The following is a 23,733-nucleotide window of genomic DNA, read 5'->3' on the forward strand; positions in this document are numbered from 1 at the left end:
TATATAAATTAGACAGCAGTAATTTAAGTCTACAATTCTAGCTGACATACCATACTATTATATTATCTATAAGAAACATCCTCCATCAGTAAATATACCACAAAACTCAAAATCATCCCACTTTAAGCATTTTTATCTTCTTTCTTTTCATATAAATATTGCATTACAAGAACAGAATAGTAATTATGCCTTCTTGATGGGTATGCCTGAGTTCACTTCCTGTGTATACTCAATAGTTATCATTTTAGTCTAATCTTTTCTGTATTTTGTCTTTCTTTAAACACCTGTAAGATTGTAATCATAGTCTATAGAAAAATTTAAGAGCACCTTTCCTAATTTTTGAACTATTTAAAAAGTGTAACACACACATATATAGAAAGAGAGGAGGGCTGGGGAGAGGGATGAATCAAAGCCTTTGCTGGAAAAAAAAAAAATTAATGGCTACATGAAATCCTGTAGTTACTTCTACTATTTAAGTAAGCTTCTTTTCACTGCTGCACACCTTGCCTGAAGCCTATGTTAAGGTAAGATTCTAGTAATTCCACTAGAGAATATTTAGGTCAAAGCCATACAGTTTTACAATGCAGATTGCCCAGAGGTATGCAAAATTATTGAATATATTGAAATTGAGATCTAAAAGGAAATAATTTTGGTCTTGCTAGATTCACAAATATACTTTCAAAAGAAAAGATTACTGGGGCCAGGTGGTGGTACTTAAGGTGTACCTGATTAAGTGTACACATTACAGTGCACAAGGACCTGGGTTCCAGCCCCTGGTCCCTACTTGTAGGAGGAAAGCTTCCTGAGTGGTGAAGCAGGACTGCAGGTGCCTCTTTGTCTCTTTCCCTATTTCTCTCTCCTCTCTCAATTTCTCTCTGTCTCTATCCGATGAGAAATAAAGATTTAAAAAAACAAACAAAAAAATAAGTGTTAAATAAAAAAGAAACAAAAAAGATTTCTATGTAAGTACATGATGGTGGAGGATGAGAGGTGAGAACATGTTGCAGAAAACTGGGAAATTTTACACATGTACCAACAACTGTATCTGTAAACCATTTTATTCCCAATTAAAAAAAAAAAGTTAACTGTATTTAAGTATGTAAAATACTGTACATATTTTATAGAAATTTATTTCATTTATTCACTATGTATTATATATTTTAAATTATACAAAATGTTCATACTGTAAGGATGAGTAAGAACTAAATCAGGTTGTCAAGTGTCAACAATGGAGCCTGCAGGTAAGCTGCTGCACAGGGCAATTTAAAACAGTATAGACTACAGAACAGCTCAGCAGATGATACTTTAAGCACACAAATTCTGAAAGTTCTGGAGGCTAGGTAAGGATACAGTTTATCTTACATGCAGTTCAGAGGAGTAAAAAATATTCCTTTTCCTTATTTATTTATTTTACTATCTACACACTTGGAAAATGTTAGCTCTAAACTTGAGCCTGTTGCTTTCACTGTCTTTAAACTGTATCTCAAGGAACCAGGTGACAGTTCATCCGGTACTTTACCATACTGGAGAACCCAGGTTCGAGCTCCCGGCACCACAGGAAGCAGCATGCAAGACTGGTGCTGTGGTGTCTCTCCTTTTCCTGTTTCCTTCCCTCCTTTCCTCTTTGAATATCTCTATCATAAACAAACAGAACAACAGGTCTCTTGGGAGTGGTGGCATCATACAAGAGTGAAGCTGAGGCATACCAAGCAACCAAGTAATTCCACCTCAAGTAGTGGTGTTTTATCCTGCAGACCAGAAAACATCTCATTCTCCACTACAGAACCCAAAAGCCCAAATACCAGTGTCATGGTTGTAACTGTTCCAAGTTGTCTGATCATCACCTGCTCTTATTAGACCTTAACATTAAAATTATTTAAACATCCAGATTAAAAGTACACTTTACAAATAATATTTTTATATTTAAAAATAATATTTTACAAAGAACTAAAAAATAAAAAAGTAACTTTATTCTTTTCAAATTATTTTTAAAAAAATCTTTGTCTTATTGAAAATGATCAAAATGAAAATTTACCACTATTTTGGCCAAGATGCCATCATCACTTGCATCTAAGGTAACCACAGCTTTGTCAGTCTCTATCTCACATAAGGCATCTCCAGCGCTCACAGCTTCACCTGCAAAAAAAAAAAAAAAAAAAAATTGGGTCTAATTATTTCTAATATGAATAGAAGTAGGTATGTTTGGATATATATGCAAAAACATTAATAATAAGCACTAGTACCTATTTCTGAGCTAGGGAATTACAAATAATCCTTATTATAATATGCTTATGCCATATACATTGTTGTGTTTTCTAAAAACTCTATAACGAACATGAATTACATCTATTATGATAAAGGAGTATAAAGATTATTGAGCAAATATTAAAAGAGACTTCAAACCTCTCACATGAAGAAGGTTGCTTATTTACTACCTAGTGAAAAAATTAAATGGAAATTACAGTAGAGTCATGGGAAGTCTGGATGCTATGGGGACATTCAAGAAGAGATGCATCTAATTTAATTTTCGAAAGATGAAAGGAAGCTTCCCAGAAAAGGATTATATCTAATCTGTGCTTGAAAAGATGAGGAGACAATCCCGTATATAAAAGAAGTGATCCAGGCAGAAGACACACATACCCTGGAGACAAAAAACAAAACAAAACAAAACAAAACACTCACTCTTAGGGGGCCTAGGCAGTGGCACACCCGGTTGAGCGCAGATACTATAATGCACAAAACTGACTATTCTTTTATTTTGGGTTTTTGTTTTGTTTTTTGACAAAGAAATTGAGACGGTAAGGGAAGATGTGGGAGGAGAGAAAAATAGATACCTGTAGACCTGCTTCACCGCTTGTGAGGTGACCCCCCCACACACAGGTGGGAGGACGGGGGCATGAACCGGGATCCTTGCACAGGTCCTGGCGCTTCATGTACTGTGTGTGCTTAACCCAGTGCGTTACTGCCCTGCCTCCCTAGTGCTTCACATAGAATGAGTTTGAGATTAAAATACTTCAGAAAACAGCACAATGTCATTAATCTTCATAGTCATTTACATTTCCTTTGGTTCTTTTTTTTAAAATCTTAACTCTTTTTTTGTCCCTTTATTGGAGGATTAACGTTTTACATTTGACAGTGAATATAATAGTTTGTACATGCAAAACATTTCTCAGTTTTCCACATAACAATACAACCTCCACTAGGTCCTCTGTCATCTTTTTCTAGGACCTGTACTCTGCCCCCACCCACCCACCCACCCACCCCAGAGTCTTTGACTCCTTTGGTTCTAATATTTGATTTGTAGCATGTATCAAAGATTGCTTAGGGCTTGGGATGGGAGAAGGAGGTGAGGAAGTAATTGCAATAGCACTCAGCTTATATCTATTTTAAAACAAAAAGTTGTTTGTTTTCTTTTTCTTTTTTTAAACCAAAACACTACTAAGTTCATGTTTATGGTGGTGTAGGGGATTTAGCCTGAGTCTGAGGCATGAAAGTCTTTTTTGTATAAGCATTATACATCTCTCCTGCACATCCTTGATTATGAGACTCAAATATTCTAATACTCACTACACACTACATTTCTAACATTCAATATACCAGAGGTGGGAATAATTTATGCTATGCTACTGCATGTTTCTCTAAAAAAGTAATGAAACTGAGTTACCATGGAATTCTAATAAGACATATTTTAGATTACATCATATTAAACTTATTTGCCAGTATTTCATGGCAGAATGGGAACCCTATCACAAATGCAGGCCAGTTTTTTTTTCTTTCTTTCATTGTACCTTTATCCCTTGATACTCTCTTTCCTTTCCCCTCAGATTTAAGAAATCTTAAAAGTTTCTTAATTCTGAACTACTTCTCACTACAGATGATTGTATCATTCTTTGCTTAAAAATAAACTAGATTCAGAATTAGATATAACACTGTTGTTTTTCATAAAACAATGTCACTCCTCTTAATGTATGGAGATTTAAATTCACTGTTTCTAAATAACAGTGAACACACACTATTAATAAAGATCTCAAGATAAAAATTCTTAAGACAAAACTAATTTTTTTTTAAAAAAAAAGGTATATAAAAATCTTTTCTGCCAAGACATAAGTGTTTTAATATGAAATATCTAAACTCAGTTACAGTATACCCACTTTCTGTATGTGTGTTAAAGAAAGGAAGTTACACTCAAAGGATCATGACTAAATTACAAAGGTGACAAACCGTAGAAGTCAGGGAACTAGTAAGAAGCAAAAATTAAACTATTCTCTATTAGTTATATTATGCACTAGATAACATACATTTCACCACAGCTGGCAGAATACAGAATTTTAAGAGCAACCTTCAGGGAAACGTGTCAGAGTGTTAAAGTACATCCTGGCTTGTCCTTTATGAACATAACACACTGCAATCAAAAGGGGTGGGGGGAGAAAGATGAGACCATGTCTCCAGGCACTTCATCACACTCTCCACATATTCATAGGTGTGAATAACAAATCAGAATGCCAGCAGATTAGAAGTGAGAAAGATAAATGTGATCTAAAGAATTCTTTTTCCTGTGCCTATCACTACTCTGAGTTCTCAAGAAATTTCATCTTTTCATAATAATCTTACTGTTCTGTGCTTGAGTCATTATTAACACCAACACTCGAGGCTCTGTAATTCATCAGGAGAAAGAACTCTAAAAATACATTCTCATTGATCACATCATTTATAAAGCTGAAGCTTTCTTCCATGTTGATAAGTGTTTAAAAAAGATGACAGCAGTTATGAAGAGGAAGAACCATTCACTCAAAGTATTTTGTTTTGTTTTTTGTCAATGCTTGGGACTTCACCACTCCAAGCCATATATATATATATATATATATATATATATATATATATATATATATATATATATATATATATATATTTTTTTTTTTTTTCTCCAAATAGAGAAACAGAAAGAAAGATAACACAATACTGAAGCTTCTTTTATTGTGGTAAGGGTTGGGCTTAAACCTGAGTCCTGAGGATGACACAACAAACTACATTATCCAAGTGAGCTATCTTGTCAACCTTAATAGCTTTTTTTTAATGACACTGGCTCATTTATTTATCTGACATGTATTTCTCAAGTTTTAGAATTTTTTTTAAACAATTTTTCCCCCTTTAACTAGTCTGTAATTCTTGCTCACCTTCCTTTTTCAGCCATTTCACAATGTTTCCTTCTTCCATGGTAGGCGATAATGATGGCATCAGAATCTTAATAGGATCCGCTGAAATTGGAAAATGGAAAAATTAGCCACACACACAAAAAATAATGTGCCTCATGAGGCATCAATACAACAAATATATGAATGTGAAATTCAACCTGAGAAAGAAAAGATTCCGAAGTTTAGATAGAAGATATCCAACTGGTCAAACTAAGTATCTTACAGTATAGTATAGAATCATAAAATTCTCAAATTAAAACAAAAAAACCCACATCCTTCATTTTTCTAACACCCCCCCCCCCACCCGAGTTCCTTGGTCCTCTACAGATGTTTACAAAATTAAAAACAAAAAAAAGAAAGAAATGAAAAGAGAAAAAAATACCTTGTGTTCTATCTTGTTCTCCCTCCCTTTTTGTCACTGGAAAAATATACTTAAGAGTAAAATGACCAAAGGGAAAGACAGTGACGAAAAAAAAAAAAGTTTGAAAGAACATCTATAAGAAAATAACTCCACTCAAAGATTCATAGCATGCGTGAAAGGTTTGCCTTTGTCAAGGATGATCAGGCAAATGTGCCTATATGGTTAAATTGATCTCACATTTGCTCCAAACTGTAATTCCACTAGGGATTCACAAAGGTAGATTCAAACCAAGGTGACTTCAGGGAAGCACAATTACTTTTCCCTTAGACACTGAAAAGGGAGACATTACTTATATTCATATAGACTGTTGTTTATATGATAAAGTGTAACTCATTAATCCCCCCAATAAAGGAAAAAATAATTAAGTGTAACTAATAAAATAGTTAACAGTATAGTCCATGATAACAAATTTATATTCCCTGAAATTTGCCAATGAAACTATTTTCTCTTCAGATTACTGAAATGTCCTCTCAAAGCAAAATGGCTCACATATTTCTAATAAAGGAAAGGGGAATAAACATGACTTTACAAACGAGGTTAATTATTTCCTTTAAGAAATTTACTATAATTCCAAATGAAGAGCTCTGTGGGTTCATGATAAAGGAGTTTCATCTCTTCAACACTGGGAGCAGGTTTCTGTCTTCTCTCCACTTTTATTCATTCCTTTCTAAGACTATGTAAAGGGCCTAAGCACAGAGACCTGTCTTCTCCTTAATCTCTTTCAGCAACTATCTGTTCTACATTTTCTTTCCAGCTCTTTCCTGTACACAGTAGGCATAGGTGGATCTAGCTTTCAAATAGCAGGAAGTAGGAGAGCTGGGTGGTGGTGGACATGGTTAAGTGCATATGCCACCATGCTCAAGGACTTGGGTTCAAGCCCCTGGACCTCACCTGCAGAGGGAAAGCTTCAAGAATGGTGAAGGAGTGTTGTAGGGGGTCTCTCTGTCTTCTTCCGCCTCTCTAGCCCCCTTTCCCTCTCAATTTCTCTGTCTTTTCAAAGGAAGTAAATACACTTAAAAAATAGCAGGAAGCAAATCAGGTTATAGATTTCTCTGTATGTACGTATACATTCTCCTAAAGGACTGTGGTGGGAAAGTGAAGCTGTTTAAGGTCACAGATTTAGTCACTTCCTTAATCTAACAAAACCACCAGCACTAAATTCTACCAGGCTCAGAAGACTGTAGACAACCTATCATTAGCTGATGGATCACTGGTCACTTAGAGTCTGTGCATCCAAAATTCAAATGAAGTAAACCAGGCTTAATATGTCCATGCAACGAGCATTCTGCCAATCACCTGACAAACCGTCTTCCTTCTTCCTACTTTGAGCATAAAGAATTTCTAAAATAAGTTCTTCTTCTAGCGTTTGCCCTTCTTCCGTAGCCAGACAACAGCGTCAGGTTGAGCCTGATGTAAAGTTTCGAGACCTCCTTTGAATCTGGAGAGGTGGCAGTCGTTGACTATGTGGGTCAGTCTGTCTGTAGCCGCAGGGGCAGTTCGGGTCGTCTCTGGCTCCCCAGCGATGGAGCATAGTGGCGCACCGGCCATGGCCTGTTCGACAGCGATTGAGGAGGGCCCAATCATAACATGCTAGGTCAGAGCCGGGTTGATGCTTGCAGGGGTCTGTGATCAGGTGTTTGTTCTTTACCTCAGCTGACTGCCAACTCTGTTTCCAAGAGTTTGGAACAGAGAAGTTCAGTGTAGGCGTAGGGGACCAGATTGGGTGACGAGACGTCAAGCGTTGGACAGGGTGGGCGAAGATATCCACGTATATTGGCAGGTCCGGTCGAGCGTAGACGTGGGAAATGAACTTAGATGATGCCGCATCCCAACGAATATCTGGCGGGGCGATGTTGCTAAGAACTGGCAGCCATGGAACCGGGGTGGAACGGATGGTTCCAGAAATTATCCTCATGGAAGAATATAATTTGGAATCGACCAAGTGGACATGGGGGGCTACGGAACCATACCGGGGCACAGTATTCTGCAGTGGAATAGCATAATGCCAGAGATGATGATCGTAGTGTGGCAGCGCTCGCGCCCCATGAGGAGCTGGCCAGTCTTGCAATGATGTTATTCCTCGCGCCCACCTTTGCTGCAGTTTTTATGAGATGTTCATGAAATGACAGGGTGCGATCGAGAGTAACGCCAAGATAGACTGGCTGGGCTTCATGCCGGATTCTCGTATCGCCAAGCTGCACATTAAGCTCATGTGAGGCCGAGGCATGGTGTAGATGGAAAACAGATGATACCGTTTTTGCAGTGCTAGGGATTAGTCGCCATTTTTTACAGTAAAATAAGTGACCCCTGACAACATACTATGCAGAAAAAAAAAAACCCAGATAATCTTTAAGTTCATTATAGCTTAGAAGGAAAGAAGGGAAAATTGCCACAGTATGTTTCCTAACTTTAGATTTAAATGGATCGCTATCTTGAACATAGGCCACGAACCCTTCTGCACTCCCTCTCAATAACTGGCACATTTCAATTTCCTTTCATTTCAATTTCATTGAATTTCCAAGTTTTCATTAGTTGAAAAGCAAATTCTGACCAGAGTATGGTAAAAGAAAAAACAAAAAACAACACAAAACATCAAGTAAGTACAGCATAAAGCAGCAAACACACACAGCCTCCGCACACTATGATCTATAAAATACTGGAGCTCCAGATTCTTGAGTGATTTTTGATGAGGAAAGCGTCTAACTGATTTATGGTGTGACATTATGATGCAGCTCTAGATCTAAACCATAAAAAGCCTACGCTTAACTGCAAGAATTCCTAAAAAGCACTCAGAGCTTGACACACTAGACACCTTCAGAAATGATAAAATTAGCTTTCTAATCCCCATATTACACGACGTCCCTGCTTTTTTTCATTTTCACATGGCTTGATTAAAAAAAAAAGTTAAGAAAAATTTGCATAAATAATGTATCACATTATGTATTCACAACGGTGTTAAGGAAAAAAAAAAAAAAAGAAAGAAAGAAACAAAATGCTACCTAAGGCCAAGGTTAGAAGGCCAGCTTCATTTGAAAAGCATAGCTTAAAGAACGTTCCAGTATGTTGCTGCTATCAAAATGCTTAAGTTTGGTGTTATAAATATATTTCACACACACACACACACACACACACACACACACACACACACACACACACACACACACACCTATTCACACTAAATTTTTACCAAATAGAGTTCCATATCAAAAAACAAAAAGGCTCCAGTGATTACTTGCCCAGATTCCAATTTATGGCATCTCCTAAACCAAGCCTCTCAAAACAAAATCTCTCTTTAATATTTTTATACCTTGGTACTAGTTGCCATAATACAGTGTGTATTTTATTATTCTATCTCTCTCTTATTATAATCCCTCATTTCCAAGACATTTCCATTATCTCGGATATTGAGGATTATATTGTGAAACATTTAACTACTACACGCCAAAATTTTTCGTATTTTAAAAATAAAAAGGAAATAATCATTATTCATACAGCCACCTTCATGGCTGTACTAAACTGCTTCTCTGAATAATGGCAACAGAATATAAAAACTTTTGCAAGACATGACTGTTTAACGGAAGTCAAGGTGACAGAAAACAATGACAGACATTTAGGATCTCTCCATTACTCAGTACTATGTCTTGACCGATTATGCTAGCTTACTATAGAAAGTCAGAAGTGCAGTGAATTTTCTGATTAATCTAACCAGTCCATCTTCTGCTTCTCAAATTAGAAACAGTATTCTGAAACTTAAGCACTCACTTATTAGCAAAAAGTATACATTTTGTCCTAGTATATCCTCTTTCAATTGGCATGTACATAGCTTTCCAAATGTAGTTTTCCGGTAATTACATAACCGTAATAATAATAATAACAACAACAGTTTTTGAGTGTCATGGTTACACAGTTCCTTCCCTTTATTTCTACTGAGATAGTTAGTATAGGCTCTTCTAAACCCCATGGATGTAACCTGTACCTATACTGTTTTATTTCGAAAGAAAATATATCTGTAGCTCTCCTTGTCATTCCAATACATTCTACCTTTCTCCTGACTCTGACGTGCATGACAATTACTTCCCTACTAAAAACTGGCCACAACTAAGGGTTTGAATAAAGGAAATGTGTTTTCTGCCCCTTCACCGGGCAAAGAGGTGCTTTTATTTAGTACTTCACAAGACACCCTAACTTAACTTAGTAGTCAATTTAGTATCCTTTTTAATTAAGCCAAAAGATTTTATCTAATGACTTAGAGCTTTCTAAAATCATTAAAATTTAAAGATGGCTATGCTAATGTTCAATTGCATTTTATATTTAAACAGCAATTTTAAATGCAGAATTTCACAAATTACAGCTGTTTTAATATTTTTTTGGTCTCAACAGAATAGCACAATAATTGAAAAAAGTCTTTCTTAGTGTATGTATTTGGTGTGGGGATCCTTGATTTTTTTTTTTTTTTTTTAAACCAGAGCACTGCTCAGCCTTGGCATATAGTGGTGGCAGGGGCTGAGCCTGGGACCTAAAGCACTAGACGTGAAAGTCTTTTTGTATAACCACTATGCTATTTCTGTAGCCCATGATCCTTACATATCTTGAAACAGATTTTATTTATTTACATTGAAGAGAAAGAGAGCGAATGAGAAATGGGTTCTGATCAAATTTAGGACCTCTTCCTTCCAAGTTCAGGGCCTTCCTCACTGTGTCGAGTCCTTGGTCCTGATCCTAAGCTTTTAACAGCAGTTTCCCTAAATCACATTTTTCTAAGTCTGTTCTTCAATTGATCTACAACGTAACTCTGTCTGCAATATCAAGTATGGTATACTAATCTAATTTCTTATTCTCTAGTTACTTTATCCTAAAAACAAAACTTTTATACTTCAGCAAAAGCAATTATATCAGCGCTTTAAACTAATGATCTGTACATCAATGCTAAAAGCTCCCCAGATTTGAAAAGTAGAAAAATTAATAAAAAGCAGCCTCTTAAAATATAAATGCAGAGCAAATTGCTTTGTGGCAAATCTGAAGAAGAGTTAAGGCTCCATTATGCTGACTAAAGTGATTAACAAAACCCAGCAGTTCACATATGGTACAACTGGAGTGTTATGCCTGACTAGTGCATTTATACATCTATAATCAAGACACAAAAATTATGAAATGAAGACAGATGAAGAAGTAAATTATTACTTTTCTTCAGTGTGGCTCCCGGTTCCAACCATTAACCGCTTCTTCTCTAATGGAGAGAGTCATTTCTTCTTGCCAATGCAAAGGACTCATTAAATGAAAATGAACTTTTAAAATGGTCTGTTTAAAATGAGACAATAGTGCCACCTGCAGGTGAGATGACATAAAGCAAAATGAAATTCCAGAAATTTAAAAATCAGCACCGGGTCACAGTGGAGTTGAATAAAGGCAGCTTAAACAATTTTTCTGAACCCAGGGCCTCACACATGAAAACATGTACTCTACCAGGGCTGGGTGGTGGCACACCTGGTTAAGCGCACATGTTAACATGCACAAGAACCCAGGTTCGAGCCCCTAGTCCCCATCTGCAGGGGGAAAGCTTCAGGAGTGGTAAACCAGCACAGTTTAGTGGGTGTCTATCTCTCTCCCTATTTCCCCCCTCCCAATTTCTCTTTCATGTTTCTTTTTTTATTAATTTATTTTTTTAATTTTTATTTATTGGATAAGGATAGCCAGAGATCAAGAGGGAAGGGGGTGATAGAGAGGGAAAGAAACAGAGAGACACCTGCAGCACTGCTTCACCACTCACAAAGTTTTCCCCTGCAGGTGGGGACCGGGGGCTCAAACCACATCCTTGTGCATTGGAATACATGCACTCAACCAGGTGTGCCACCACCTGGCCCCTTCTTTCATGTTTCTGTTCAGCAAATAATAAAGTATTTTTTAAAAAGACAACAACAACAACAAAATATATATATAGTGTGCGTGTGTGTATGTAAACAGCATTTGCACGTAACTGCAGGTATATGGTAACACACATATAAAAGATGTTCTATAAACAGTATGTAAGTTACAATCCAATTTTAATTTGTTTAGCATGTAAACCCACAAAGACTGAAAGGATATGCTCCACAAAAAGAATAGTAATGCCTCTGGCAAGTGTTACCATTACAAGTGTCTGTTATTTCTGTTCCTGTTAAAGATAATTTAACCTGTTCACCTCAAGGACTGACTTAGTAATCTGAAGAGGTAGGGGGAGTGAGACATTTATTCTATTCTACAGAATCAGGCACTGGCCCAACCTGAATGAACCATGCTGATGCTCAAAACCCTGAGAGCACAACAAACATGCATACTTCAATGCAAAATCCCTCCTCCAGTTTCCCCACTGGTGATGGAGTTTACAATAATGTCCTAGCAATAGGAAATAATTTTTTTTATTATTATGTTAGGGACCCAGGCTAGAGCAGTTTTAACACATACTTCCTCATTTCTTTGCTACCTAGTTACTAAGAGGGTCTCTGCCTACTGGTCTGAGCTTGAGTAAGGGGGAGTATGACTGATTTTTCTTGTAAAATAAGGTCTTTGTCCAAGTCTGATGAACTCACATCCTGGCTTAGGCACCTGGGTGTATCTGTGTTGTAGGGGGTGGGAAGGTAGGAGACGAAATACTAAGATAACACCTGTCTTTCTCTGACTTTTAATACTTTGACAACAAACCAGTTTTACTTTATACACTCTTTATAATCTACACGAATACTTTCTACACACTTGCCCAATTTTAGTCTCTCTCTGAAACCTACCTAACATTACCTTCTGTTTTGGAATTCAGGAGTAAACCCAAGGACAAGGAGAAAGGAAGGGACAAGGATAACAACTCCGGAAACAGAAAAATAAACAGATAAATAATAATTGACTACAGAGACTCAAGACAAATGAATCCTAAACCAACAGTGAGGGAAGCTAAGCTATTTAACTTTTTTTTTTTTTTTAACTAAAGAATTCCCCAAAGGTCCAGGAGTTGGCAATACTGAGAACCTTTAGAATGGAGGCTGGATGGAGTTGGGCACCAACTTCCACTCATAAACAGATGCTGAGAAAGAAGAACAGAAAGGGAAATTCAAAGCAGGAGTTGACTGATTTTGGAGTAGGGCACCAAAGAATAAACCCTGGGTGGAGGGTGAGGGTGAATGTTCAGTCTCATGGGGTGGGGGGGTGGGGGCAGAGGGGATGGGACACCATCTTTTGGTGGTGGGAATGGTGTTTATGTACACTCCTATCAATTTGTAGCCATATAAATCACTATTTAAGTAATATGAGAGGGGAAAAATTGATTGAATGTCTCAAACTTATTAAATCACAGACTGAGTCTTTTTAATACATAGGCTAAGTCTTTGATATGTTGACGCTCTTAAAAGTTTAGAACAGGGAGAACAGAAGCAACCTGTGGCACAGCTATATATAAATAATGTCAAAGGACATAATTATGGTGATGTTGTGTATGATACAGCAAATCCTAACAAAAGGATTTTTCAAAGTTAACCCAATTGCCAAAAAATGTGATTATAGTAATAACTATCTACTGTCTTCTCAAACCCTAAGATAGCAGGATCCTCCTTCTTCCTCTTTAGAGCCTTTATTTCCCCTAGTCCTGGAACCTCTATGGTGGGGCTCACTTCCCTGCATGCTTCTCTCAACTCATACCAAATAATATGGTATCCGCCGATCCCAACCTTATAAACGCAATGAGTACCACCTCAGCATGCTTCACTTCAGACTGTGTCCAGAGATGTCAGGCATGGGATGTCAACCCTTCACCCTCATTACTAAGGTGAGACCTTTCCTTTCATGGTATTCTCTAATTCCACTCCAGGAGGTTCACTTCCTAAAAAAGTCCCAAAACCTAGATTTAGACCAGGTCCTGTAAGATAGAGCATATGTTAACATGTATCCATAAATTAGGGCAAAATATATACCTGAAAGCAAAAATACACAATAGTCTGTAGTGAGTCAGTATCAAGTTCATGATGAAATAGTGTCTACTTAGACTTAGATACCCTCCTCACCTACTTCCTATTACAGTTCTCTCACTCACTCCAAAGCTAACCTTATCAAAGCAAGGACTGCAAAACCTGAATAAAGGCAAGAGACTGGCATACTTTAACTATGACTCTTCAGTCACTATGAGACCATTCCATCAGCTGGGGCCCTATTCGAGGAGTCCTGAGATTCCCAAACAGACTTGATATGCCTAGACCTCAAAAAAATCCCTCTCTCCATTGTTACCAGTCATTCCTATCAGGAACAACACAACAGACCCCTTTCTGGGGCCCCCATAGGACCTTGCCCTCAACTTGGATCAACAATGGTAGAGAATGTTCTATCTTCCAAAGGGAGGATGGACAACATACTCTATGCTACACCTGAGGAAGATGGGTCCTGATACTGGGGCAGCTTGGAATGTTCCTACTTATGACCACAGAATGTGAGCTCAGATCTACAGGGATGCAGAGGTCACACAGGCTCCTAAGTTGAATATGGGCCCCAGATCACATCAAATCGATGGGGTTTACAGTCAACGATATTTATATACCTTTCCCTTATTAGGGAGCTACTCTCTTCCCTGATCCAGCTTTCTGGTCCTTCTGCCAGCCATGACATCACCTCCCCAGATAATAATTAGGATCCACCTACATATCAGATGTCAGGCTCAGGGGAAAAAAAAACCCAAAAATTAGTATAGCCATAGGCCCTTTGGAATGTAACTTAAATATGCCTACTAGCTATCTACAAAATGGAGGACCCCCCCCAACTTTTCATCTGCACTATTCCAGCCTTTAGGTCCATGATTGTTCAACAATTTGTTTGGCTTTGTATGTTAACTCTCTTTTCAACCACCAGGTTCCAGATGCTAGTATGATGCCGACCAGACTTCCCTAGACAGACAACTCCACCAATGTGTCCTCGAGCTCTGCTTCCCCAGAGCCCTTCCCCACTAGGGAAAGAGAGAGACAGGATGGGAGTATGGATCAACAATACCCACGTTCATCGGAGAAGCAATTACAGAAGCCAGACCTTCCACCTTCTGTATCCCACAGTGACCTTGGGTCCATACTCCCAGAGGGTTAAAGAACAGGAAAGCTATCAGGGGACGGGATGGGATACAGAGTTCTGGAGGTGGGAATTATGTGGAATTGTACCCCTCTTATCCTATGGTTTAGTCAATGTTTCCTTTTTATAAATAAAAAATTAAAAAAAAAAAAGAATGGAGGCTGGAGGGCAGTCTAATACTGGGCAACGGCCCATCCTTATTCACCAGATATGGGATCATTTTCCCTCAAGAGATTAAAAGAACTTTTGAAGAGGGGGTTCAACCTACAAACCTAGAGTGTATAGAAACTGAAAAAAGAAAAAGCTAGCTCCCCATAATGATCCTGGGTCCATACGCCCAGATAAAGAATAGGGAACCTGTAGGGGCCCACAAGAGAGTCCCCTCTGTTGTTCCTGGTGGAGATGACCAGTGATGATGGAGAGAGGGGTCTGCTGGGTCTAGGCCAGTCATGTCTGTGTGCTAATCTCAGAATACCCTGACTAGGGCCCTCGATGATGGGGTGGCCTGGTAATAACCAAAAGAGCCATTAGTGAAGTATGCCAGCCTCTTATCCATATCCAGCTTTTGTTGTCCTTACTTTATCTGACAAGGTTAGCCTTGGAATGATTGAGGGAAGTGAAATAGGAAGTAGGTGATGTAGGTAGCTAGGTCTAAGTAGAAACAATTTGATTAAGTACTTTAAAAACTGTCTTTTTTTTTTTTTTTTAGGGCTTTCTACTTGCTTGCTGCATTTAGCAACTCACTGTAGACTATTTTTCACTTTTACATTATGGTATATATTTTCCCCTAACTTATGGGTACATGTTCACATGTGTTCTATATCATGAGCTCTGGTCTATATCTAGGTTCTGTGGCTCTGTTAGGAAGTGGACCATCAGAAATGGAAATGAGGAGTCCTATGAGCTAAGAACGTCTTACCAGAGTGCAGGTGGTACTGGTTGTACTTGATTTGGTTAAGCTTGTGGTAAGAACTGACCCATTCTCCAAAGGGAGTTGAATCACCATACTCTGCCACTTGAGGAAGATAGGTCCTGCAATGAGTGCAGCCTAGAATGTTCCTAACTATGACCACAGAATTCAAGCTCAGACCTATAGGGATGCAGAGGTTACACAGGCTCCTGTGCTGAATATGGGCCCCAGATCAAATCGATAGGGTTAATAGTTAACTTTATACACTTTCCCCATATTTGGGAGCTACTCTCTGCCCAGATCCATCTTTCTGTCCTACTTCCAACTCTGACGCCATCTCCCCATATGATACGTTTAGCCCACCTGCATGTTAGCTGTCAGGTTCAGGCAAAAATTAGTAAAGTCATGGGCCCCTTGGAATATACCTAAAATAGACCTACTAGCTTTATCCAAAATGGAGATCCCCAAGTATCATCTACTCTATTCTTTTTTTTTTTCCTCCTCCAGGGTTATTGCTGGGCTTGGTGCCTGCACCATGAATCCACCGCTCCTGGAGGCCATCTTTTTTTTCCCCTTTTGTTGCCCTTGTTGTAGCTTCGTTGTGGTTATTATTATTGCCCTTGTTGACGCAATTCGTTGTTGGATAGGACAGAGAGAAGTGGAGAGAGGTGGGGAAGACAGAGAAGGGAAGAGAAAGATAGACACCTGCAGACCTGCTTCACCGCCTGTGAAGCGATTCCCCTGCAGGTGGGGAGCCAGGGGGGGCTCGAACCGGGATCCTTAACGCAGGTCCCTGCGCTTTGCGCCACATGCGCTTAACCCACTGCGCCACCGCCCGACCCCCCATCTACTCTATTCTTAACTTTAGGTTCCTAGTTACTAAACAATTTGTTCTGCTTTATATCTTAATGCTTTTTCAGACACCAAGTTGCAGATGCCAACCTGACTTCCCTGGGCAGATGGCCTCACCGATGCGTCCTGGAGCCCCACCTCTGAAGAGCCCTGGCCCACAAGGGAAAAAGAGAAACAGGCTGGGAGTACAGATCGACCTCCCAATACCCATGTACAGCAGAGAAGCAATTACAGTACCTGCTGCATCCCACAATGATCCTGGCTCCATGCTTCCAGAGGGATAAAGAATGGGAAAGTTTCCAAAGGAAGGGATGGAATATGAAACTCTGGTGGTGGGAATTTTGTGGAATTGTACCTCTCTTATTCTATGGTTTTGTTAATCATTATTAAACAAATACATAAAAATCCTAAGGACATAAAAGGAACTTGCTGTTCCTAGAAAAGGACTTCTACCAATACTGCATTTTTCCCCAGGAACCTCTTAAATGTATATGTAAATAAAATTATATGTCAGCCTGAAAAAAAAAATAGAGAACCTTCCAGTGGAGGGTATGGGATACAGAACTCTGGTGGTAGGGATTTTGTGAAACTGTACCCCTCTTATCCCACAGTCTTGGCAATCATTATTACAATCAATAAAAATTATCAAAAAAAAAGAGGAAAAAGTTAGATAAACAATGATCTGTTGCAATTGACAATACAAAAGACAGTGCTGAGAAGCTACAGTATTAGATGGCATGGAAATAAGTTATATAGAAAACCATAGAAATATGCAAAAGGGTGAGGGTAGGAAGCATAATGGTTACGCAAAGAGAGACTCATCCCTGGGGCTCCAAGGTCCCAGGTTCAGTCCCCTACACCACCATAAAGCAGAGCTGAGCAGTGCTTTGTTAAAAAGAATAAAAATGAAAATAAAAGAAGAGAAAAAAGAAAAATGTAAAAGGTAACAATGTCAGGAAAAGCAAAAAGAGATAAAATGGGACAATACATGGCAATTCTGAGCTGTGCACCTGTTACACATTTAATGTAAACACTGACCTGCAAAGTGTCTCTCCTCTATCTCTTCCTCCTCTCTCAGTTTCTCTCTGTCTCCATTCAGTAATAAATAAAATATTAAAAAAATAAAATAGTAGGGATTTTGGGAGTTGGGCGGTAGCACAGTGGGTTAAGTGCACCTGGTGTGAAGCGCAATGACCAGCGGAAGAATCCAGATTCGAGCCCCCAGCTTCTCACCTGCAGGGGAGTCGCTTCACAGTCGGTAAAGCAGGTCTGCAGGTGTCTTTCTCTCCCCCTCTGTCTTCCCCTCTTCTCTCCATTTCTCTCTAACCTATCCAACAACAACAACAGCAATAACAACAAGAATAATAACAACAACAACATTAAAAAACAACAAGGGCAATAAAAGGGAAAATAGAACCTGAGACGTTAAGTAAAAAGAGGTAAAAAGTTCTAATCTCGCTACATAAACTCTTCCTATTCAGCTATTTACATACAGACAGAAAACTCCCATTAAAAACCAGGTCTACTATAAAGTCTGTGCTTGCTCTTATGTAAAGCATTAGCCTACCCATACAGTCCAGGAGGGGAAACGACACTTGATTTTACCAAGTACAGAAGTTCCACGTGTTCTCTTTTTCTTAGCAAAACAACTACCATACAGTACTTGCCATTTTTAGGTTCCAAACTGAGTATAAAGGGTAAAGACAGATGGCGAATGTAGGATGTAGCTTCCACTTGCTTAGGACTAGTGGTCAACTTTCCCCCACACTGCTGTACAGACTATATCAAGGACCTTTTTTGCACTTGGACCCCACTGGTTTCAGCCAACGGAATCTACAGTATAAACAGTGAGGCCAGAGCATTTACTTCCCCAGCCCCCTCTCTATGGGGTCACAGTGGGCTAGGACACATCTCCATTACAGGTTCTCCTCACAGGTTCCCTCCTTGTCTGTACTGGTTAAAAAAAAAAAAAAAAAAAAAAACCCAACAACTCCTGTTCCATGATTCTTCAAGCCTGGGTTGATAACAAAAGGGTCACGGAGTTTTGCAAGGGTCTTTGCAAACTACTCCTTTTTGCAGTGCCATCTGTTTTTGGTCAGGACCCGAGATTTAGTAGAGTCGCAATGAGCAAAATTTCAAACCACTAGGAAGGTATTCCATTTGATGCAACACTATAAGCAAAAGAAGTACAGATGTTGAGAGGAAGGTGACAGGTCTGATGAGCCTAAAAGCACACATAAATTCAGCCCAAACCCAGATATGACTTAAGCTTTCCGAATTACTGGCTTTGTTGTAACCACTTACATAAATGGACTCACTAATCATGTCTTCACAGTTGGAAACCCTCTGTTAAAAGTGCACCTTGTTTTTGCAATCTATGTAGTGTATTGGATGGCTTCTTTTGTCAGCCTGATCTCCTGTTACCACTGTGTATCTTGTCTCTTCCTCCCTAAAGTGCACTTAAACTTTGCTTTCTTTGGAACAATGTCTTTGGTTGCAAGTCATAAGCCTGAAGCAAATAAAATTCCAGTAATTTCCAAAAAAAAAAAAAAAATGCACCTTTTAGGTTGGGGAGATTTCATAGTGGTTATGCAAAAGACTTTTATGCCTGAGGCTCCAAGGTCCTAGGTTCAACACACACACACACACACACACACACACACACACACACACACGCCAAAACTGTGCAGTGTGCTGGTGAAAATAAATAATAAAAATGCATCTCTTTGATATTGTGTCCTTTGGGGCAAAATGATTGGAAGTAGAGGTATTCATATTCATAAAGTAAGCAAGGAGGTGAAAGACAACTATAAATGGTTTCATTCATATGTGGAGCATAGACAGCTGAAACACATGAATTAGCAAAAAAAAAATATTAAATCACTACTAAAAAAAAAAAAAAAGGATGGCTGTGTGTCTTTGAGAGACCCACTAAACTTCTGAGCCTCAGTACTTTTGTTCAATAAAATGCAGATAATGCCAACTTTGCCAAGCTACTGTGAGAAGGATTACAAGAAGTTTTAAATATATGGTAAATATCACTAATCATTAAGTGCTGCCAACATTTTTCAAAGAAACCAAAACAGCAAGTTCTTCCAACTAGCATATTTTAAAACCCTGGGCAGGTGTGTGAAAGAGAAAAATAGTTCAATAACTGTACTTAACTCACAGTCCAACTACTACCAAATAGTTGGTTAGTCTTATTAAATTACAAATTCCCACTAAGCTTAAATAAAAATGAAATGATAGTTAGGTCTTGTAAAACAAACAGTTCAAAGAATAAAAGTTGTATGTCTAAGAAGAAAAAAAAAAAACAAATTTTGGCTCCACATGGGGGTAAAACAATCCAAGATTTCCAAATAATTTAGCTATCTAACAACACAGTTTCTGTGGCAGGCAGGATAATCTCTCTACTCATCCTGCCTCCTGGATATCCTCCTAAAAGTCATAATCTTTTACTATGCTATGTTACATGGAAAGAGGACATTCAGGATGTTGGGCGGTAGTGCAGCGGGTTAAGTGCATATGGCGCAGAGCACGAGGACCGGAGCAAGGATCCCGGTTCAAGCCCCCAGCTCCCCGCCTGCAGGTTGTTCGCCTCACAAATGGTGAAGCAGGTCTGCAAGTGACTATCTATCTCTCCCCCTCTCCATTTCGCTCTGTCCTATCCAGCAACAGCAGCTATAACAACAATAACAACCACAACAAGGGCAACACCAAGGGCAACAAAATGGGAAAAATAGCTTCCAGGAGCAGTGGATTTGTAGTGCTGGCAACAAACCCTGAGATAACTCTGGAGGCAAAAAAAAAGAGGACATTAAGGTTGACAAGGAATCAAGATGGCTGAACAAAGAGCTGAGGAGAGCATCCTGATGGGGTCAAAGTAATCACAAGGGTCTTTAAATGAAAGAGGGAGGTGACAAAGAATTAACACAATTTTCTATAGTGTCTTTTTCCACATAGAAGTTACCCAAGTCGAAATCAGACAAGTTAATCAAGTATGTGTGGAGGTAGGTAAAATGTCATGATGGCCAGAGAAGAATTGCTTAAGTGATGTGCAAAGACAAGAGTTGTCAAAAATTGGGAGTAAAAAAAAATTCTTGGAACTGTAAGAGCATTTTTGTGTGTTAATACATCTGCCCTTTTCTCTGTATTCAAAGATTCTCAAAAGGGACTGCTTACTTAAGTTTAGCACACTTTTTCGAAGGGGGCAAGGGAAGAGGGACGGTGATGGTGCACCTGATAGGGCAAACATGCTACAATGTGCAAGGACACATGTTCTAGCCCCCAGCCCCCACTTGCAGGGGGAAAGTTTCATGAGCCATGCTGCAGGTATCTTCCTCTTATCTCTACCTTCCCTCTCAATTTCTCTGTCTCAATTGGAAATAAAAATAAATTTAAAAAATTAAATATATTTATAATAAATAAAATAAATAAATAAATAAAAACCATACATTTTTCCTAGATTATTTAGAACACTGAGTTGTTACTATTTCATGACTTTCTGAGGGTACCCAACGAGATAGAGTATTAAAAACCACATAAGGTTATTTATAAAATAGAGTGCTAAGCTCCACCTCAACAGAATCTTTTCTTAAAAACTATCTTTATATTCTATGCTACACCCGAGGAAGATGGGTCGATATTAGGGCACCTTGGAAGGTTCCTACTCGTGACCACACAATGTAAGCTCAGATCTACAGGGATGCAGAGGTCACATAGGCTCCTAAGCTGAATATAGGCCCCAGACCAAATCAAATTGATGGGGTTTACAGTCAACAATATTTATACCCCTTTCTCATATTAGGGAGCTACTCTCTTCCCTGATCTAGCTTTCTGGTCCTTTTCCCAGCCATGACATCATCTCCCCAGACAATAATTAGGATTCACCTGCATATCAGATTTCAAGCTCAGGCAAAAAAAACAAACAAAAAAAAAAACAAACAAAAAACACTAGTATAGCTACAGGCCCTTTGAAATATAACTAAAATATGCCTATTAGCTATCTACAAAATGGAGGAACCCTCCCCCCCAACACTTCATCTGCACTATCCCAGCCTTTAGGTCCATGATTGTTCAACAATTTGTTTGGCTTTGCATGTTAACTTTCTTGTCAACCACCAGGTTCCAGATGCTAGCATGATGCCGACCACACTTCCCTGGACAGATGACCCCACCAATGTGTCCTGGAGCTCAGCTGCCCTAGAGCCCCACCCAACTAGGGAAAGAGAGAGACAGGCTGGGAGTATGGATCGACCTGTCAACGCCCATGTTCAGCAGAGAAGCAATTCCAGAAGCCAGACCTTCCACCTTCTGCATCCCACAATGACCTTGGGTCCATACTCCCAGAGGGATAAAGAACGGGAAAGCTATCAGGGGAGGGGAGGGGATACAGAGTTCTGGTAGTGGGAATTGTGCAAAGTTGTACCCCTCTTATCCTATGGTTTTGTCAATGTTTCCTTTTTATAAATAAAAAAAAAACTATATTTGTTGGATAAAGACAGAAATTGAGAGGGGAGGGGAAAATAAGGAGACAGAGAGACACCTGAAGCACTGCTTCACCACTTGCGAAGCTTTCCCTCTGCAGATGGGGACCAGGGGGCTCAAACCTGGGTCCTTGTGCATTGCAACATTTGCGCTTTCTGCGGTGCAGCACCACCCGGCTCCCTAAGATAGAATCTTTAGGAGATGGAGGGAGGGCAGGGAATTCTTTCTGTTTTAAAAAAACAGATACGTCTGTGGCACTTACAATAATTTTGAAGAAACAAACACAGCTGCAGCACTGCTTCACCACTTTGCAAAGCTTGCCCCATGGGGGCTTGATCCTGCAATATATGTGCTCAACCAGGTACAAGACAAAGAATTCTATACACTATATACAATTACAAAACCATGGATACAAGGAGCGTTTTATGAATTGTTAAGCTAACTTTTAGAAATCTCAGTCACTCATATTACTGTGTGGCTCTATGCCCCCCCCCCCAAATTTGGGTAACTCAGGATGTGTAGGCAATGTCTACTGCGCCAAATTTGTTAGAATAACATTCACTCAGGAGTACTAGAATGATTATGTCACACTCAGAAAATGTTAGTACTATGGCTCCCATTTCTCCCCCAAATAAGAAAAATATCTGGAACACAATAGCATTACATATGGTTGAATTCTGTAAGAACTGAGTTGTGCCCCTACCGTTACTGTAAGTCAGTTGTATGCAATACACTTGGTGGTGTGAATCCTATTCTAAATTTGCCTTCCTCCAGGATGATCTGCTTAAAACATGTCTTTTTCTGACCCACATCTGCAAACCAAGTATCTTTCTTTTAAACCAGAGTACTGCTCAGCGGTGCTTTATGGTGTTGCTGGGACTGAAACTGGAAACTTTGTTGCCTCGGACAGGGAAGTCTTTTTTGCATAACCATTACGATCTCTCCCAAACCCAAATTAAATCCTTCTGAGAGTCACGTTTAGGCTGAGGCCTCTCAACAGAGATGGGTCCAGAGAATGAATCAGAACAGCTCTTCGTGGCTTACAAATCTCAGCAATCTTGAGATTTTTCCCGTTCTAAATGCTTGATGACACCAGAAGAGCGTGAAACGCGAGTGGGAAAGGTCCTGAGAAAAAGGCATTTGAGATCTCTCTCTGCGTCTTACAAACAACCAAATTCCCATGGCAAGGTCATAGAGAAACCGTAACAAGAGAGTCCAGGGACGGAATTAAGTTCTCCCAGTTCCCAATAAACCTTGGCAGTATGTACTAGGTCACATAAGCCAAACGTCCCGCAGAATCAGCTAGTGGAGCAGGGTACCCCGAATATCTTCACACCCAGACACAGGCCCTCCATCAAAACTGCAAGAATATACAAGGGAATAAGATTATATGGAGCCTGAGGATGGATTCCATTTGACGTCTGCTTAAGGAAGAATCGCTCCTGGCCTGGGGCCCATTGCTCAGTTCCAGTGAGGCGGCGGCAACACTGGCCACTCACCCTGTAGCCACTGCGTGCTATGAAGCCATCTCCAACTAGCTCCGCGGCTGACATACCACCCAGCAGACTCCTGAGCCAGCACCCGGCTTCGCACCGCACCGAAACCCAGCAGAGAGCGCAGCACTCGCAGATCACAGCCCACCCTCCAGGAGGCTGCCATCTTGCGGGTCTTTTCGCGGGCTGACCGCAGCACAGCCTGATCGCTCAGTCATCAAAGACCCTCGCAGGCCCCGCCTCCCAGGCAACTCGGCCACGCCTTCTAGACGCCCACAAGCCTGGGGAAGCCCGGAGGACGCACTCGTA

General features: G+C 39.6%; 1 protein-coding gene across 2 annotated transcripts in view; it reads right to left on the minus strand.

Moving 5' to 3' along the window:
* The window catches only part of PDHX (pyruvate dehydrogenase complex component X), a 67,103-nt gene extending 43,423 nt beyond the window's left edge, over positions 1 to 23,680 (minus strand). Inside the window, exons 1-3 of one of the 2 annotated variants that reach the window (XM_060176610.1) lie at positions 23,431 to 23,680; positions 5,175 to 5,255; positions 2,036 to 2,136 (exon numbers count right to left, since the gene is read on the minus strand). In XM_060176610.1, coding sequence (XP_060032593.1) covers positions 2,036 to 2,136; positions 5,175 to 5,255; positions 23,431 to 23,590 — 342 coding nt within the window. In that variant the 5' untranslated portion in view covers positions 23,591 to 23,680. The remainder of the gene's footprint in view (positions 1 to 2,035; positions 2,137 to 5,174; positions 5,256 to 23,430) is intronic. The other variant, XM_007521820.3, reaches the window with a different exon arrangement.
* Between the last annotated feature and the right edge of the window lie 53 nt (positions 23,681 to 23,733).

The sequence above is a fragment of the Erinaceus europaeus genome, chromosome 17 (assembly GCF_950295315.1).
Source record: "Erinaceus europaeus chromosome 17, mEriEur2.1, whole genome shotgun sequence".
Classification (NCBI taxonomy): domain Eukaryota; kingdom Metazoa; phylum Chordata; class Mammalia; order Eulipotyphla; family Erinaceidae; genus Erinaceus; species Erinaceus europaeus.